Genomic DNA, 19,221 nt, shown 5'->3' with positions numbered 1-19,221 from the left:
AGGAGAGCGGTCAGCCAAAGCCAAGCCCCCGGCGGACACAGCGAGGACCAATCAAGTGAGAGATTGAAAGGGTGGAGTTATCCGAAGAGAGGCGGCCAATCAACAAGGGGCTGAGGACCCTCGCAGGAAGTGACGTTTGACAGAAGCAGCGGAAATCTGTTCTTGATTGGTTGCGCCCTCAGGACCCGGATATTATTATTATTTTATTGTCATTCTCGAGGGGAAAAGCCTGGGAAAAGATGGGTGAGTTTATTCTACTTTCTCCTCCTCCTTTCCTTCCCCTCAGAGACGCCTGTCATCTTTCTTTCCCAGTAGCATCAAAGAGGGCCACTTCACCTGGCAACAGTCAATCTGATGACCTTGTGAAGGGCCACTTCACCTATCAACAGCCAGTTTAATGACATCACAAAGGGCCACCTCACCTAACAACAGCTAATGTAATGGCATCAAAAAGGATCACTTTACCTAGCAACAGCCTTCACCTGGCATTGCAATGGGCCACTTCACCTAGCAACAGCCAATCTAATGACACCACGAAGGGCCACCTCATCTAGTAACAGGCAATCTAATGGCATCACAAATGACCACTTCACCTGGCAACAGTCAATCTGATGACATCGCAAAGGGCCACTTTGCTTAACAACAGCCAATCTGATGATGTCACAAAGGGCCACTTTACCTAGCAACAGCCAATCTAATGGTGTCACAGAAGTCCACTTCACCTATCAGCAGCCAATCGAATGACATCACGAAGGGCCACCTCACCTAGCAACAGCTAATCTAATGACACTTCACACGGTGACAGCCAATCTGATGTCATCACAAAGGGCCACTTCACCCAGCGACAGCCAATCAAATAGCATTCCAAAGGATCACCTTGTGGTACACATCCACATATACATAAATACTGTAATCTTTGGATAGATAATTCAAACAGCATCAGGAAAAAAAAACAAAGACAAAAAGGATAGGAGAAAATGATATGTAAAAGGATAATGTATAAATGGATAATGACGTCTAAAAATGTGCATATAGATATATAGTTAACATTGAAACTTAATTTAAGTTTAAACATCCCGCTAAACATTATAACAAAGATTTTATTTATACTATTTATACCCCACCCTTCTCACCTTTAAGGGGACTCCGAGCGGCTTACAAAGTACACAAATACGGCAAACATTCAGTGCCAATTATACTCTTATCAAGGACAGACAAACACAAACAGAGGTTAAGGCATTTGTTCCCATCTTATTTCTGGCATCTTGGAGGCTGTGCTTGACTCTGACCACAGGGGGGCGGCGGGTTCTGTCACTTCATCTTTCATGCCGAAGAGCTTCAATGAACCGATGTCATTAAGGGCACCTTTATTACCTCCCGCTAAAGTAGTATCTAGTTATCTACTCGCATGTCTGCTTTTGACCTGCAAGGTGAGCAAGTGAGCTAGGGCTAACGACTGGTGCTCACCTCAACCCAGGATCTAACTGCTGATCTTTCGATCAGGAGGATTTTTCTGCAGCACAGCAGTTTAGCCTACTGTGCTAAGTCAAGATATTGACTAAAACAATAATTTCAAGATAACTGACAATCTAATGCCTTAAATCAGTGGTTCCCAACCTTTGGGCCTCCAGGTGTTTTGGACTTCAGCTCCCACAGTTCCTAACAGGTGGTAAACTGGCTGGGATTTCTGGGAGTTGAAGTCCAAAACACCTGGAGGCCCAAAGGTTGGAAACCATTGCCTTAAACCAAGCATGAGCCAACTTTGGCTCTCCCTCCAGGTGTTTTGGACTTCAGCTCCCACAATTCCCAACATTTGGGGTGGAGGTCCAGGAAGGTCCCAGATTTTCCCATGCCTGCTTTAAACACTAAATACCTAAAACATACTCTGATCACTAATGATTAAAAATAAAGAATTGTTTTCCATTATAGAGCTGAATAAGCAGAACAAGGCCACTAATAAGCACACATTATTGAATTGCTAGGATTCCTCTTTCCCAAAAATCCCATAAATTTCTATTCTTTCAGAAAAAAATGCTTTCCAAACTTAATTAAAACAATCACATTCCATTGTAGACAGTTGCTTCTAATACTTTCCTTTTCTCTGCCCTCCCTCAAGTCAGATGCCACTGAAGTGCATGTTATGCCAATTAAGGGATAATGAAGATTGTAGATGAAAAACGGAAGGAGTAGGTTCTCCAATCAAGTATCAGTTTATCATTTGCCTGCTAGTGACAAAAGCAGAATTTAAACCAAAATGAAATTGGGTATTTCATTATTATTAGTAGTATGTTTGTGGATATGGATGAGAATTGTTCTTCAATACTCTAAGAGCCATAACATTAGGTAGTGGATAGTTCTTCCACTGATGCAGATCAGTTGTTATGCCTATTATGGTGCAAGACAAAACTACCATATTGCACTACATTGCATATTTTATGTTGATTTTTTGGGCCAAAATATGGCGTGAGACCATTACGTGATGTTTTATAAATTTAAACTAAATTGCATTAAGTACTTTAAAAATTCAGTATAGTAACAACAACAAAAGGGAAGCAAGGTAAATGCTGAGAAATGGAACAGGTATTGTCCTTAAATCACTTCTTACAGTGGGAACCCCATACTCTTTTAAATCACTTCTTTTAATGGTTATCCTACAATTACGTGATGAAAGGCTAAAACCCAATATTTGAACCGAAAAAGAGTGAGACAACTATGCAATGAAATAAGGCACTTATTTTATGTTGGCCTTTTTCTTATTTTGTAGAAGCTGTAGACATCCAGCAAGACTGCCTTGGACTTTATTGTGGACGAATAGTAGAAATTATAAATGGGACTGATGTTCATGGTGAATGTGGGGTGAGTAGAGGATTATGGAGCAAAGATGCTTGAATGTTTCAAATAGTTTATTTGCAATAAAGCTGCTACTGGATATGGCTGAGGAGAAGAATGGCAATATCTTGGGCTTATCTCAATGGTTTAAGTGTGTCATGTTTTTTCAGTAAACATTTTAATAAAAGTATTGCTCTTATAATTGTGGTGATAATCTGCAGGTGTGTCCAAGAGGACAAAGAACAGACGCCCGCAAAATCTGTCGGGAATGTACTGGAACTCCAGAGCGCTACGACTGGCTTTATCTTGGCTTTATGGCAATGCTTCCTCTAATCTTGCATTGGTTCTTCATTGAGTGGTATTCAGGGAAAAAGAGGTAAACATAAAAAAAACAGACCTTTTTCAAACAAGAATGATGCTTTCTTTTAAGCTGAATGGGTGTCTGCATGTTACCCCACCCATTTTCCAAAATGGAAATTCAACACTCTGCTAATACCTAGTACATCATAGAAATATGAGATTTTTGGTAAATTCACTTGATAAATTTGGAATTAAAATGTATTTTATTAAATTAATTTAATGTAATTTAATTAATGGGCAATATAGTTTTGAAAAGACAACTAAAATTATTGCTTCAGGGACTTGTTTTATTACATATTTATTCAGTTTGCACCTTACGCCTTTCTCCTTATATAAGACTACAGATTTTAAATAAATACATTTGAAATATTATTCATACAAAAGTTTTAAAAGAATAGCAGTACAGCTAAAAACATTCAAACAGTATAAAAACAGAGATTAAGATGTTTTTTTTAAAAATCAAATAATACTCCCCCACTCACATAATCACATAGATTTTTAGCCAAAGGCTTACCTTAACTAAAAAGCCTTAGTCTGGTGGCAAAGGGGGCAACCAAACAACCTGTGATTCTTCAATATGAAAGCACCCCTTCACCCCCAGCTTCAGAGAAAATTCTTCCTCAACCTGATGTCTGCCAGTTACTTTGGACTATTAACTCTCAGACATGCTGATGGGAATTTCTGTAATCAGCCCTCCACATTTGCTTGGGGTCAGGGGCACAAGATATCTGTAAAAGTTAATAATCTGTAAATAAATAACTTACTAATTTTACTTGTAAGAACACATCTCTAGGAATGGCTAGACTTCTGTCAGAAACACACCGGAAGACCTAGAGTTTCCTAGAAATAACATTTTAATTAAATGTGAATAATCAAATCTGCAAAAGTCAAACCCGCAAATGTGGAAGGCTGACCATAATTGAAAACATCTGGAAGACATCAAGTTGACAAAGGTTAGTATACATGACTGAATCCAGCCTGCAATTCCTTCTAGGGAAATGTTACCCCAAAGGTATCTTCCAGGAGCCACAGAGAGCTAGTCTTGATCAACAAACCCTTTTCTTGATCTCAGTATTGATTTTGGGAACTTTTTCCTTCTCTCCAGCTCCAGTGCTCTTTTCCAGCACATCACTGCTCTAATTGAATGCAGTGTGGCTGCAATTGTTACTTTACTTGTGAGCGACCCAATTGGTTCCCTGCAAATCCGTTCATGCAAGGTGGTGATGCTTTCTGACTGGTACACCATGCTTTACAATCCGAGTCCTGATTACGTTACCACCATTCACTGTACCCATGAAGCCGTCTATCCTCTGTGAGTATGATTTGGTCTCACTTATATAAATCTGTGTACTGTGTAGCACAGCTTGGATGATTTCTAAATTATCTATTAATGGCAAATTAGAAACAGCTTTTGTGTTTTCTTCTTGTGTTACATCCCATGTGTGATTATTTAGGTAGAAATGCACTGTTGTGGAATTTACTCCTAAGTAAGTGTGAATAGGGAATCCTTAATTAATACGTTGCATGTATTTCATGCCAGATTCTTGGCTCATTTCACCCAAATGCCCATAGTCCTGATGCTTGCTGATGTATTTTATAAATGTTATTTTACTGTTATTGTTTTAATTTGTATTCTGTCATCTTATTATTTTATCTGTTGATTGGGCTTGGTCCCCATGTGAACCACTCCGAGTCCCCTCGGGGAGATGGAAGCAGGTTGTAAAGTTTTATTACTATTTATTATTATTATAGAATGTGTGGTGTAAAGGAGCCCTCTGAATGTCTAATTATTATTGGCCTGGTTTTGATTCTGTTGATGTGTTTTATTTTATATAGTTATAATGTTTTTAGTTGATTGATCTGTAACTTGTGTTGTTGGGCTTGTCCCCATGTGAGCCGCCCCGAGTCCCTTCGGGGAGATCGAGGCGGGATAAAAAAATAAAGTTATTATTCTTGTTGTTGTTGTTATTATTAAATCTCCAGCTGAGTCAGATTTAAAGGAACTGTTATACCAGCACCAGATGGTCTTTTGATGTTAATACCAATAATTCTCTCTTTCAGCTACACCATTGTATTTATATATTATGCCTTCTGTTTGGTGCTGATGATGTTGCTCCGTCCCCTTTTGGTAAAGAAGATCGCTTGTGGCCTGGGGAAGACTGATCGGTTTAAGAGCATTTATGCAGCACTCTACTTTTTCCCAATCCTAACTTTGCTCCAGGCAGTTGGAGGTGGTTTGCTGTGTAAGTTGTCACTATGGTCCAACATGCAGAGAAACTAAAGCATGCGGGAGTCAAGTTTAGAATGTGAAGTGGAGGGGTGCTCCCAGGTGTGCATCTTAAAAATGTTCCATAACATAAATTACAGCAGGGAAAACAGGTGAACTTGTAATATGAAACTTAAACAAAAATATTGAGAAAACAAGGAAACTCACGCCAAGCTATGAAAGCCCAGGCACAATAACAAAATGTTGGATCAGAATCCCAAAACATTCATAACGAGATTCAAGACCGAAAACATTTCGTGAAGTCATATTTGTTTTCTCCGCAAAAAAGAATGGGTTTCCAAATACAGTAGGCAATCAACAACAGTAAAGGGGCTTCCTATTTGAGAAATGTTTGTTAAAATTCCCGAGTTTTCCTTTCAGACAGCTCTGTCTTGTGATTTCAAAACTTGGCATAGCTTCTCAGAGAAGGAAATACAGCATCCTTTCATGGAACTGTATCTTAAGGTAGATACAAGAAGCTATATCCAATGACTTGCCATCTAAGAACCATTTCATTTTCTGAGAATTCTACTTTTTTCAATTACTGCAAGGAAACTAAATGATGATTGCAGGCCTGTGCACAATTTCCAGGGAAAAAGACTGGCTGAATCCAAAAATGACTTACTCTTGAGTAGGCAGGCAGAAAAATACACTAAAAGAACCTATAGTTTCTACTTAGCTCTTGATGTGTAGAAAACTTAGCTTATGTGTGATTATTGTAATACTCTTTCCTTTCAGACTATGCCTTCCCTTACATTATCATTGTTGCATCTCTTGTTACTCTGGTTGTATATCTGTCTGCTTCTGAAATAGAAGTAAGTATGACACTGCTTCTTTTAAGATGGATTAAATATGTATGTAAATAAAACTTTTTAATGGCCTTAAACTATCAGGAATCTGTGTGCTATAATAGCTGTTGTTCCCTGGCCATCAAAATCAGCCTATTCTGTGAATAATAGTTTTTGTTTTCAAATTTACTTAGAATTCTATATAGTATCAAGCCTGCTCGCCCAGCAGTGTTCTTATCAAGAAAATCCTTTGACTGCAATAGCATATTCTCTCTATTCCATAAGAAAGCCTGCATAACATGGTGCCCTCCAGGTGTTTGGTCCTCCAACTCCCATAAGACCTAGTCAGGAATTCTGGGAGCCAGATTCCAAAACACCTGGAGGGCCACAGGTTGTGCATGCCTGCCATAATGGAAATTGTCAAAAAGTTAAGATATTAGAAGAACTGAGAGAAATTTTGTGAAAAGTCGCAGGAAAACCAGCAATAATTATTTCAAATGAAGCCGTTCCCTTCTATTGTTCTGCTACTTTGTCATTAAAGCTGTTTGTCACTTTGCTTGATTAGGGAACGGTATATGTCACAATAATAAGTTATATAGTTATATAACTGCTACTTAGGAGGACAGGTTGATATTGAGTAGATTTTTTTTTCACTCTTAAAATTTATGAACCAATCCTCCTACTTTTCTAATGCTTCTGAACACTAATGGCTGACATTGGCCCCTCTTCCAATCATGCCATGGAAAAATGTATAATAACAATTCTTAGTCTTTTATTCAATAAAAACACGGGAGTTGCTTTAAAAGCACTTCTTTTTCTTTTACATGCTGTGCATTAACGTTAGCACTGAAAACTTCAGGGCAACAGAAACATAAAAACTAATGAAAGCATGTTCCTTTTATTTACCAGACATTCAAGGATCTCCTTGTGAGGAAGAAAAGGCTTATAGTCCTTTTCAGCCATTGGCTGCTACATGCCTATGGAATCATCTCCATTTCCAAGCTCAACAACATTTACCAGGACTTGCCTCTGCTGGCTTTAGTCCCTGCACCAGCTCTGTTTTACCTGCTTACAGCAAAATACACTGAACCTTCCCGGATACTCTCTGAGGGAGCAAATGGACGTTAACCGCACTTCTGCCTCTCTGGGTAAGTACCAGAGCCAATAAGGGTTCAGAGCTTCTGGGATCTGCCCATTTCTTATGATAAGCAGTCTTTGGATTAACTTTCAGGTAGAGCTTTCCTTCTTGGCACACCATGTTGCCCAGCACTGGACACAAGGCAGAGTCGTGCCTCCTAAACAGCTTATGGACATTCAATGCATGACATACATTAAGACTGTTTTATTCGCTACCGGACCCTAAAGCTGAGGCTAACCTGAATAGTGAACGACCAAGGCCTATTTCCTGTACATATATTTCTTTGTGATGTGAAAATGAAACATTTTGTACAGCATACTTGGAAATACAATTTTATTTATTTCACTATACAGTATTTTGTCATATTATTAAACAAGAATGTGTAGACCAATAAAGTTCCAGTATTCTCATTTCAGCCATAATCCTTGCAGTCTTGTCATTCCTAAAGCAGTAGTATGGGAGAAGAAATACAGCAATTAAAAAAATTCTATTTATACAAGCAGTTTCATCAATAAGAGTTATCTAAGAGGCACCAACACAGTATTTCCCACACACCACCCATGTGAATGTATAAAACATTTTATGGAAATCGTGTTTGAAGGTAACTATAAGACATTCATTCCTTTCCCAGAATACCTCTCACCGAATTTCTTGATAAACAATGACAACTGTTCTCTAGACAGAATTTCTGTTATTGTTCATGTAAGTGTTAATAAAAGTAGTGAACAAATTATAAAAACAGTCTCTGTCAATGAGGAGCTGTGTAAATCCTATCTATACATTTTAAACTTTACTTATAACTGAGTCCATTTCTCTAAATCTTGGCTGCTGTGTCCTTCTCATGGTTCCAGTATTGAGCTGCCTCAAATTGTTTGACGTCTGTGCACTTGTTTCACAAGTTAAGGACTTTGGTTGCAATGCTGTTGGTGTCTTTCCCATTGGCAAGTTCCCCTACTAAAGCAGCTGGATATTTTCATCCATTGAGGATTGTCTGCATTTAGTTCAAAGTTGCAGAGTTGTGCCAATGTGTCATTTTGCATCCGTGTCTATGTAAGTTATAGTGATGGGAAGAAATGTAATGGCATTACCTTGGTCTATAAAAAATTGAGTTCTGCTAGTGCATGCTCTGCCCTGTGACTACTGGTTTAATTCTATTTGTGTCTCCTCCCTTGCATATGATATGCGGCCATTTCAAGGACTTATTTCACAGCATCACATTTCAGAATCTCCTGCCATTGTAAGTGTGGATTAAATCAGTGCACCATTATTAAGCACTTAGGTTACACAGTAAAACTAAAATTACCTTTTCAGATTCAGTTGGTGATTTACTTAGCAGCATACACTCCATTTCATCACAATTTAGCCGTAGCCCATCATGAATGCTGTCAAGCTTGTCATTTCGTCTTCTGTTTCTTTTGATATAGTCTCCCAAAATTTTCAAGATGTCATTTTGATAATTACAAAACATCTGCAATTGGATAGATTCTAGTCAGGAAACTGAATTATCTATGGCAGGAAGGCATATCCACTTGCCTGGGCTTATTTATTTTTGTATGTTCATACCCTGCAAGGATGCTAGCAAACATGGTTACAGATTTTTTAAAAGGGTGTTTCATAATGTCTTTTGTAATTGCTGAGCAGGGAGACATGAGTCCAGAATGATGTCCTCCACTTAATATCAAATTATAAGATAATTAAATCTCACAATATTGACTATCTTACAGTTTTTAAAAGAGAACCTTCTGCTCCATTTAATTTGAATGAGAAATACTACTGTTATGAGTTGGATCGCAACAGAGGTTCTTTGACAGATGAATCCCCAAGTCAAAACATACCTTATTAAGGTTCTCATCTTTTATCCATTTTTTGATGAAATGATCTAGAAAAAATTGAGAAAATTTAGTGTCTGGAAACAGACATCAGAATTTGTTGACAAAGGCTTTCATGGCTGGAATCACTGGGTTGCTGTGAGTTTATAGCCATGTTCCAGAAGCATTCTCTCCTGATGTTTCGCCCACATCTATGGCAGGCATCCTCAGAGGTTGTGAGGTCTTTTGGAAATTAGGCAAGTGGGGCTTATATATCTGTGGGGTGGGAGAAAGAACTCTTGTCTGTCTGAGATAAGTGCGAATGTTGCAATTGGCCACCTTGATTAGCATTGAATAGCCTTGCAACTTCAAAGCCTGTCAGCTTTCTGCCTGGGGGAATCCTTTGTTGGGAGGGCGCGCCAACAAACCTTGGAGGGCGGCTCCATATGTGTGTGTGTATGTTGTTTCCCCCAAATGGCCTGTAGATCAATTTAGGCTTAGAAGAAACTTTTTTTAACAGCAGGAAGTGACCAGAAGTCATTTCCTATTTGTAAAAAAAAAAAAAAACCTTCTTAAGTTAAAGTGGCTCAGGAGGAATCACAAAATGTGGTGGAAATGCACTCCCTACATTCCCTAATGTCAATTTTGGAGCAACCCCGCTCCCCATTTTAGAATACGATATCACAATAGTACATGTTATAAATATTTAACTGTTTTACAAATGTCACGTTACATATATCTGTATAGTTTGTATGCTGTAGCATACATATGTACATCAATTTTTCCAGGTGAAGTCAAAAGGACAGGACTTCATCAGGCATTTTTTTCATGTCAGGGGTGACTTGAGAAATTGCAAGTTGCTTCTGGTTTGAGAAAATTGGCTGTCTGCAAGGACGTTGCCCAATGGACGCCCGGATGCTTGATGTTCTACCATTCTTGTGGGAGGTTTCTCTCATGTCCCTGTATGGGGAGCTTGAGCTGAGAGAGGGAGCTCACCCGCTCTCCCCAGATTTGAACTGGTGACCTGTCAGTTAGCAGTCCTGCTGGCACAAGGGTTTTACCCATTGTGCCACCAGAGTCACTGAGAAGAATGTAAATTAGGCAGCAGTTTTTGTGGAGTGGAATTAGAAGCCAAAATGACATCAATGTTAGCTGCCTTATATATTATACATGGCACTGAATATGTAAATTTGTGTAAGCTCCTTTTCAGTTTATTACCTTTCATACATACATGTACATATATGTGTATGTGTATACATAACCATTTTAAAAAATAACATTGCCTGCTTATTTAAGTTCTCTCTTTGCAATTGCCCTTTTTGCTGTTAATTTAGCAGCCACATGGGACCCCATTTTAAAAAACTAAAAAAAGTAGGGAAGAATTTGATATGAATGTGACATTTAAAGACCCTGGAAGGAAATCATGCATCTACCTATATTGCTCGTTCCCTATTGCTGATTATCTCTTTGTCAATTTTCAACATGGATCTATCATTTTAGTACAGTATCTATAAAAATACCACAATTGACTCACCATAAAGTTCTCTTCTATTTTTATAGATGTTTTGTCTCTCTGACTGATAGACTTTTATCTCCTTTTCCATTGTGGAAATATCTTCTTTGAAATATGCAATGCCCTGCAAGGAGGAAAACATACAAATCTCCATCAGGGCTGGGACGTTATTACTACTCATTATAAAAGGGATAACATTTCCTAAATGATGTAGACAAATTAAAAACAATGACGAGATACCCCTTTCCTGCAAACTCATAATCTAAAGCAGGTTTAGGCTGTTAGGAATTGTGGGAACTGGAGTCCAAAACACCCAGAGGGCTGAAGTTTGCCCATGCCTGATCTAATGTATACAAAGCAAAAGAAAAAAAAGAGCAAAACAAATCTAGGTAACACTTCAAACTAAGCAATCTGTTCTTGTACTGATCCATAGAAATGGCCATTCATTCTTAAAAAAAATGTGCCTTGATAGGAATAGTACTCAAAAAAGCACTCACTGCTCTTAATCTGGCATTTTCTCCATGCAAAAGGTAGAGCTGTCTGTCCACCTCATAGTTGTCTCTCTCAATATACTTTAGAGAGATTGAGAACTGTTTTTGCTGTACAATTGTCATCTCCCTGTTCTTCTTGATTTCATTCTTTGCCTGAAACTGTAAAGGGATATTTGTTGATTTATTATTCATAAAGTGCTTACACTTCAGTATGTGATAGATAGAGAAAGAAAGAGATTGCAAAAAAGCAAGGAAATGAGAGTATACAGACATTATTTCATGCAACGATCACAAACACGGTGACCAAAGAAGATTCCAGGAAAGGATCTGGGGCAGAAAACATCCATGTTATCCCTTCATTAAGAGATCTTTACAGTCTGTAAATCTTAGTCCTTTGCATTGGCTGGGAACTCTGAGAGTTTTAGTCCAATAAAGTTATCCGCCTATGTAACATCACTAAAGAAGTAGCAGTGGAAATGCTGTTCTCTACTTCACAGCACAGGCTTAAAGTAACCATTAATAAAAAGTACGCAAATCTAATTGGAACAATGAGAGAAGGTCTGGACAGAATAATAATAATAATAATAATAATAATAATAATAATAATAATAATAATAATAATAAAAAAACTTTATTTATACCCCGCCACCATCTCCCCAACGGGGACTCGGGGCGGCTTACATGGGGCCATGCCCAAAACAATACAATATAAACAGCATATAAAAGAACAGCACATCACAGTACAATAAGCAATACAATAAATAATAATATCCATTACAAAATAAAACAAGGAGACAATGAAAAACAAGGGCAGACCACATGAACATTAAGTTAAAACTCGGGGTGAGAGAGACATAAAAACAAAAACCAGAATCCTAAATGAGTTCCTATGGGGGAGATAAAGTGAGGTAATAATAATAATAATGGATGTAGTTTGAACAATGATTTGAAATATTTTTAATAAAATGATGTATAGGTCGTACCTGACACCAGGGAGGTTTTCTAAAAGCATAAAGGCAGTTCTAGTAAATGCTGGAAATTTGGGGAAAATATTGGAACATGCTATTATATGTGATCGTCTTGCCGAAAGGCCCAGAAATAATGGACTCAAATACACATGATGCTAGAAGAATCAGGGTTCATTATTTAGAATAATCATTAGTCCTCGGTGGTTTTTTCCCCGTGCGCAGGTGCGGGAGGGGCTAGGGGATTATTTGTAGCACATGCGCTGTATCATCTTCTTTATTTTTTGTGTCTTTAAGTTCTTGTTGCTGTGTGTTTACGTTTTTATATTAGTGGTGGTCATTCCTTGGGTTGTTAGGCATTGTGCGGCCAAATTTAGTGTTATTTGCTCCACTGGTTTTATTGTTAATTCAGTCCTGCAAACATAGATAGATAAATAAATAGATAGATAAATAATAGTTTTGGGTAGATTTGCCACCTAGAACAGAGGTGGGGAATGTGCAACCTGAAGGCCACATGTGCTCAAGACCCCATTTTCTATTCTGTTCTGTCACTTTTAGTTACACCGAGAAGAGCACTTTGAATCATCCCTTGTCTCTGCATTGTAGCCCATCTTTGGAGCTGAGCAAAGAAAAGGCAATCCCAGAAACAGCTGCCAGAAAGCCTGATGCCCAAAAAAGTTCTTATTACCTTTTGTCGTTTGAGTTTGCTGATCTCCTGTATGGAATGCTCAATGGCCTTTTTTAGCATGCGTTCTTCGTCTTGCAATTCTTTTTGAAAAGAGGAAAAGAAGGACATTGTGAAGGCTCAAACTCATTGTTTTGGTTCAGTTTATATAAACTATAATTAGCAGCACTTAAAAGAATCAGCTGAGAGAACAAATAATCATCCCAGCGTGGTGCTATTTAGTGAGTGTATTTATTTGACAGCAATTGCTTGCTCCCCTCTAGCAATGGTTCTCTGGTAGTAAAAGAAAATATTAAAATCTACAGCATAAAATCTAGCAACAGTGGATTAAAGCAATGCAATAGATTGGAACCAAGTTTTGGCATCTGCAACTAGGTTGGAAGAATTGCATTTCCCTGTCCTCCTTCCCATGGCAGTCCTTCAGAAGTAAAGAGCAAGGAAAGGAAAATAAACACCTAAAATTAGGTGGAATCAGAAGTCCATTCAAGTGGAGAAAGGGATATCCTGGAGCCAACCAATCCAATCAAAGTCATAGCAGCCTCAGACACAACAGAAATCAATAATATTACGAAATCATATTAGGATTTCCTTTTTCACAATTCACCTGCATTTCACAGTTGTGGTGATCACCACTGAAAAGGACCCTTCTCTTTCAGTCACATGCTTTGTTTATTTTGGCAATGTTACTTGCACTAGTCCTCCAAAAACATTAGAATACTAATAGATATATACGAGGAGGAGTGATTTTTTATGACCAAATCCAAAGTAGGATGGCCATGGTTAGAGGCAGCACTTTCGGTTGGTCTATAAGCCAGTATAGATGATAAAATTATAGTTTAATATGGCAACACTGGTGAAAAAGCCCTTTGTGAACCACAATGTATTGGAGAATCTCAAGTATTGTGAATTCTGTTGGATGTGGTGGTCTCTTAGCTCCAGGGATTCCTAGAGGAATCTGATTTTTAAGATCCATGTCAATTCGGCTTTCAGCCTGATTTGGGGATGCTGATGGTTATGCTAATCTCAGTAGGTGACTTATGCTGGGACAAGGACAGGGGAGTGTGTCCTACTGGATTTCAGGGACTGCTCAATAGCCTGTGATGCCATTAACCACAGGCGAATGCACGTATTTGGGGCACGACTTGGAAGGATTAAATTATGGCAGCTCTGTCTCTTTGTAGGAGGAGAAATTCAGAAGGTAATGCTGGGAATTCAACACTGCACTTGCTGGTCTGTACTTCAAGAGATTGGTTAAGACATATAATTGTAAACAGTTGCTTTGATCTTTTAAAAATTAACCTGTTTTTATCATTCTACATCACCTACATAACCACATCCGTTATATACAGTAGAGTCTCGCTTATCCAACGTAAACGGGCCGGCAGAACGTTGGATAAGCGAATATGTTGGATAATAAGGAGAGATTAAGGAAAAGCCTATTAAACATCAAATTAGGTTATGATTTTACAAATTAAGCACCAAAACATCATGTTATACAACAAATCTGGCAGAAAAAGTAGTTCAATACGCAGTAATGCTATGTAGTAATTACTGTATTTACGAATTTAGCACCAAAATATTACGATATATTGAAAACATTGACTACAAAAATGCGTTGGATAATCCAGAACGTTGGATAAGCGAATGTTGAATAAGTGAGACTCTACTGTACTGAAATGATGTTTCCAGCCTGAGATCCCATCCTCAATTCTCATTTACCTTCTGTAAGTGATCTCTGGTCGAAGCCAGAGCATTTTGGGCTGCAACTCAATATACATTTAGCTGAATTTAAGTCCAGCAATATTCAGTGGAACTTATATCTGAGTAAACTTGTACACGATTGTAGTTGCACTTATGTCATTGTGTTTGCATGATATTTTGAGCCCAACTGGATTATAAGCAATAGATACTAGAGGTCTGTATGATTTTTTTTCCCTTTGTTTCCTTCGTGCTAGCGTTTCGTTTTGACTGTTTGTCTACACAAAACGAATGATGACATTTTCGTAGGAAACGAGAGGTGACACGAAAATAAAAACCCCACAATCATCATGCTTGGTTTTGTTTCCTTTTGTTTCGGCCCCGTAACAATAAGCAGTTATTGACAGAGGGCTGCTTTCCCATTACAGCTGATGTGTACCAATGAGTGTTAATAATAATATTAATATAAATGATGATAGTTACTCTGGTACCCTAAGCTGAGTCTGAGAGAGGAGTGCCTCCCGACTACATCTGATGTGGATCAATGGGTCTTGATTATCATATTTATATTAATACTAGCTTGGGGACCCGGCGGTGCCCGGGTCACTAGAGAAAGGCATTGTTTGCCTGTGTTCCAAGTTTAGTGTAGATCCAATGTCAGCTGGGTTCCGTGGGTGCAGGTGAACCAAAACTCCCATATGTAAGTCCCATTGTCCATGGTACACCCTCCTCCAAACCACACCACGATATGCAGTGGGTCATGGGGGCTATGGGTGCAAAGTTTGGTTTTGATCAGACATTGGTGGGAGTCGCAGTGGTCTCAGGAAGTGAGTGAAGATACTGCAAGTCCCATCATCCATTGTCCAAACTCTTCCAAACCGCACCAGGATGTAGAGTTGATCATGGGGCTCTGTGTGCCAATTTTGGTACTGATTCGTCATTGGTATAAGTTGCAGTGCTCCGAGGAAGTCAGTGAAGGTATTGGAATTCCCATCGTCCATGGTCCATCCTCCTCCAAACTATACCGGGATGCAGAGTGCGTAATGGAGGCTCTATGTGCCAAGTTTGGTATTGATCAATTATTGGTGGGAGTCGCAGTGGTCTCAGGAAGTGAGTGAAGGTATTGCAAGTCCCATCATGCATGGTCCACCACCCCCTCCAAACAGTGTCAGGATGTAGAGTGTGTCGTGGTGGCCCTATGTACTAACTTTGATCTTGATCAGTCATTGTTGTGGGTCTCAGTAGTCTGAGGAAGTGAGTAAAGGTATTGCAAGTCCCATCATCCTTGGTCTGACCTCTTCCAAACTGCACCAGGATGTAAAGTGGATCATGGGGAGTATGTGCGCGAAGTTTGGTCCCGATCTGCCCAAAAACCGAGCTGGGGGGGATGCCCTCCCATTGCAGCCAAAGGTCCAAAAAATTTAGTTTTTTTCGTAAGCCAGATGAAAATTCATGTCGTATAGGCGGCCCATTTTCATTAGCGGGACACGAATACGAAAATGAGACGACACGAATGAAACTACACAAAACGAACAGCAATTCTATATGACTACACACCTCTAATAGATATTGCTTGAAAATAGGATACAAGCAATCTCCCCGCCTCAGAGGATATAAAGCACCATAATTTCAGGTGAATAAATTGTTTATATCATACTTTCAAAATGTTTGTAATGGGTAGGAAGAGATTTTCTTAAGAATTTACTGAGCAGAGGCATGATGGATGAAAACAATAATATGCTTAGAAAGAGAGGGCATTGTGCACAGTTCAAAAGGCAGTCAGAGCTGTGAACAAGGCAGTTATATCACATTTATATAACATTCTTCCAGAACTACACAAGTACTAAATAGCAAACCTTTCCCTTGCAATTCTTTCTGGTCTCTTCCAGCAATTTATGACAAACACACTCCCTCCAACTCATTCTGGTATTTTTCTGCTATATTTATCACCAGAACATATCTAAGGTTGGACTACCCTGGACATAGTTGTTCAATCTTACTTGGAGTTTATGGTTATTTTCTGACCTTTTCTTATCAGGTTTTGACAGAATACTGCCTTATCAAAAACAGGCCATGTGTCCATCTAATCTGTCAGGAATTCTTTGGGGCCGTATACTGGTTGTTTCTTTCTCTTGAAGGAATTTTCTCACATTCCCACCTTCCATGTTCATAATATAACTCATGCCTTGGAAAACACAGGGGATCAGTGCAAGATGTACCTTTACACAAATCCTTTTGAGTAGTGTAAACAGTGTTTCTTCTCTCACATTCGATTGCCAGTTCCTCTGCCACCGGGAGCTTCTCTTGTAGCTCTTCTTTCATTTCTAGCATCTGTTTCAGTTTAGAGTGATATAATTCCTGTCCACAAAACAAATAGCCAGGGACAATGAATGAATAAAGAGGCAATAGTTGCAATGACAGAATTCACAATCCTGGCTCTTTTACATCTTTTTTTTTTTTTTGGTTCAAGTAGTTGTGTATGGTCAACTGAGAGTGTATGAAACTCAGCTGGCTTAGAGAGACTGATGTCGTCATCAATAGGTCATGCTTGTGATATTTCACTCTATCATACTCCAACCCACTAATCATCTATTTTGACAGATGAGAGGCATGGGCAAACCTGTTAATGTGGGATTTGTGTGTTGGTAGTGTTTAAATGAAATTTGTGTCTTGCCTGTATTGCATACTGATTGCATCATCCAGAGTGTGCTATAGTCTGGAAAGAGTTAATTATTGAGAAGCTGTGATGTCCTTGATGTGTGGCTGGAACTGGGGAGTGTCCAGACACAAGTGTGTGTGCATTGCTGATTGCATCAGTTCTGAGTTGAGTCTGGTGCTGTCTGCCGAGAAGTCAAGTCCTGTGTCCATTGTCTTCAAGTCTGTTTGTCTTTATTGCTGCTTTCAGTAAAACTTGTATATAGTTTTACCATCGTCTCTGATGTCTCCTCGTGCTGCGTTCCTCTGACTCCATGCAACTGCTGCTGCGCTGATTAAATTACTCTGACAAAACCTTGGCCCTCCAGGTGTTTTGGACTTCAACTCCCACAATTCCTAACAGCCGGTAGGCTGTTAGGAATTGTGGGAGTTGAAGTCCAAAACACCTGGAGGGCCAAAGTTTGCCCATGCCTGTTCTAGAAATAGCCTCAGCCATCCAGCCCCAGCAGACCATCTGCTCACATTTTTCACAAACATTTCTTTTGGCTCTCAATCCTCTTCTGCTTGAACCTTCTTCCTACAAACCACTTCTTGCTCCCTACTAACATGTTCAACTGATAGCCTCTGGCCATTTTCAAACAGTTTGGTCATTGTTGCTGATCAAAAGATCTTTGCAGCCCATTCCAATCTTATCCATATAAGACAAATGTACTGGAATGGGTTGCAGGATTTGTTGCTGTTAGTCTCAGGGTTTTGTTTTCAATCCAAACAACATTTATGCTGTCCTATATTGTTTTCAGCACCAGCTGCAACATTTTATGACTACCTTCAAGTACAGTAGAGTCTCACTTATCCAACATAAACGGGCCAGCAGAACGTTGGATAAGCGAATATGTTGGAGAATAAGGAGAGATTAAGGAAAAGCCTATTAAACATCAAATTAGGTTATGATTTTACAAATTAAGCACCAAAACACCATGTTATACAACACATTTGACAGAAAAAGTAGTTCAATACGCAGTAATGCTATGTAGTAATTACTGTATTTACGAATTTAGTACCAAAATATCATGATATATTGAAAACATTGTCTACAAAAATCCGTTGGATAATCCAGAACGTCGGATAAGCGAGTGTTGGATAAGTGAGACTCTACTGTACTATAGGAGCCCTCGGTGGTGCAGTGGGTTAAACCACTGAGCTGCTGAACATGCTGACTGAAAAGTTGGCAGTTCGAATTCAGGAGCGGGGTCAGCTCCCGCTGTTAGCCCCAGTTTCTGCCAACCTAGCAGTTCCGAAACATGCAAATGTGAATAGATCAATAGGTACTGCTCTGGCGGGAAAGTAGCAGCGCTCCATGCAGTCATGCCAGCCACATGACCTTGGAGGTGTCTACGGATAATGCCAGCTCTTTGGCTTAGAAATGGAGATGAGCACCAACCTCCAAAGTTGGATATGGCTAAACTTAATGTCAGGGGAAAATTTTTACCTTTACTTTAAGTAGTACGATCTGAAGAGAAACCAGACTATAAGCATTCACATATAAACAACCTCATATGTAAGTTAGGGGCAGGTTTTTAGTTCAAAATTATGGATTTTGATGTGATCCATGGCTAAGTTGGTGGTCATTCTGCAGAGGGGAGAAAACACTAAAGCCACCAATGGGGATCGACTCTCCTTGGCCACCACCTTTTCCCATCCAGGTGATCCCAAAGGTCAGAAGAGCTGCTGTAGCAGAGATGTGGTTGTCCATGCTTCTTTTGGGTTCTCCCAAAAGATGGGCTAAGTTCTAACCTTTCACCATTCTACTCAGAGAAAGGGATGGTTCCTTTTTTGATAAGAGTGAAGGCATAGTATTTACATTGGCCAATGGAGAAGGCAGCCCAGCTTTTTTGGGTCGATTTTTGACCACGATTTCTAGACTTATAAATGAATATATGTAGTAGGTTTCTTTTTTATTGTGAGACACAGCAGAGCAATTGATTCTCTTCTCTTCCAATTTTCTTTTAAAAGAATTTTAGTGCT

The 19,221-nt window shown here is 39.1% G+C and overlaps 2 protein-coding genes across 5 annotated transcripts in view; one reads left to right on the top strand and one right to left on the bottom strand.

Annotated features, from left to right (window-relative positions):
- Positions 1–46: 46 nt before the first annotated feature.
- jkamp (JNK1/MAPK8 associated membrane protein) lies at positions 47–14,892 on the top strand. Of its 4 annotated transcripts, none has more exons than XM_008116728.3 (8): positions 47–243; positions 2,765–2,856; positions 3,051–3,205; positions 4,295–4,501; positions 5,251–5,432; positions 6,194–6,270; positions 7,153–7,391; positions 12,717–14,892. In XM_008116728.3, exons 1-7 carry the CDS (start codon positions 240–242, stop codon positions 7,369–7,371), a joined length of 936 nt encoding a protein of 311 aa, XP_008114935.1. In that variant the 5' UTR covers positions 47–239; the 3' UTR covers positions 7,372–7,391; positions 12,717–14,892. The 4 variants fall into 4 exon arrangements, with proteins under 4 accessions (XP_008114935.1, XP_008114934.1, XP_008114936.1 ...); XM_008116727.3 differs by lacking the exon at positions 12,717–14,892 and adding an exon at positions 7,481–7,803; XM_008116729.3 differs by lacking the exon at positions 12,717–14,892 and adding an exon at positions 7,456–7,803.
- Positions 7,701–19,221, bottom strand: part of LOC100559412 (coiled-coil domain-containing protein 175) — a 60,463-nt gene continuing 48,942 nt past the window's right edge. The window contains exons 14-20 of the mRNA XM_062968604.1: positions 16,761–16,899; positions 12,847–12,926; positions 11,200–11,352; positions 10,724–10,826; positions 9,217–9,260; positions 8,685–8,849; positions 7,701–7,823 (exon numbers count right to left, since the gene is read on the bottom strand). Coding sequence (XP_062824674.1) covers positions 7,818–7,823; positions 8,685–8,849; positions 9,217–9,260; positions 10,724–10,826; positions 11,200–11,352; positions 12,847–12,926; positions 16,761–16,899 — 690 coding nt within the window. The 3' untranslated portion in view covers positions 7,701–7,817. The remainder of the gene's footprint in view (positions 7,824–8,684; positions 8,850–9,216; positions 9,261–10,723; positions 10,827–11,199; positions 11,353–12,846; positions 12,927–16,760; positions 16,900–19,221) is intronic.

Source organism: Anolis carolinensis, chromosome 1 (genome assembly GCF_035594765.1).
Source record: "Anolis carolinensis isolate JA03-04 chromosome 1, rAnoCar3.1.pri, whole genome shotgun sequence".
NCBI classification, from domain to species: domain Eukaryota; kingdom Metazoa; phylum Chordata; class Lepidosauria; order Squamata; family Dactyloidae; genus Anolis; species Anolis carolinensis.
The sequence above is the reverse complement of the archived record's forward strand: the minus strand, read 5'-3'. Positions and strand labels throughout refer to the sequence as shown.

What these genes read in the sequence shown, in the direction of transcription:
- jkamp (XM_008116728.3), top strand. An exon ending in ATGTTCATGGTGAATGTGGG is followed by an intron (nt 2,857 to 3,050) that starts GTGAGTAGAGGA and finishes GATAATCTGCAG; the next exon opens with GTGTGTCCAAGAGGACAAAG. An exon ending in AGTTGGAGGTGGTTTGCTGT is followed by an intron (nt 5,433 to 6,193) that starts GTAAGTTGTCAC and finishes CTTTCCTTTCAG; the next exon opens with ACTATGCCTTCCCTTACATT.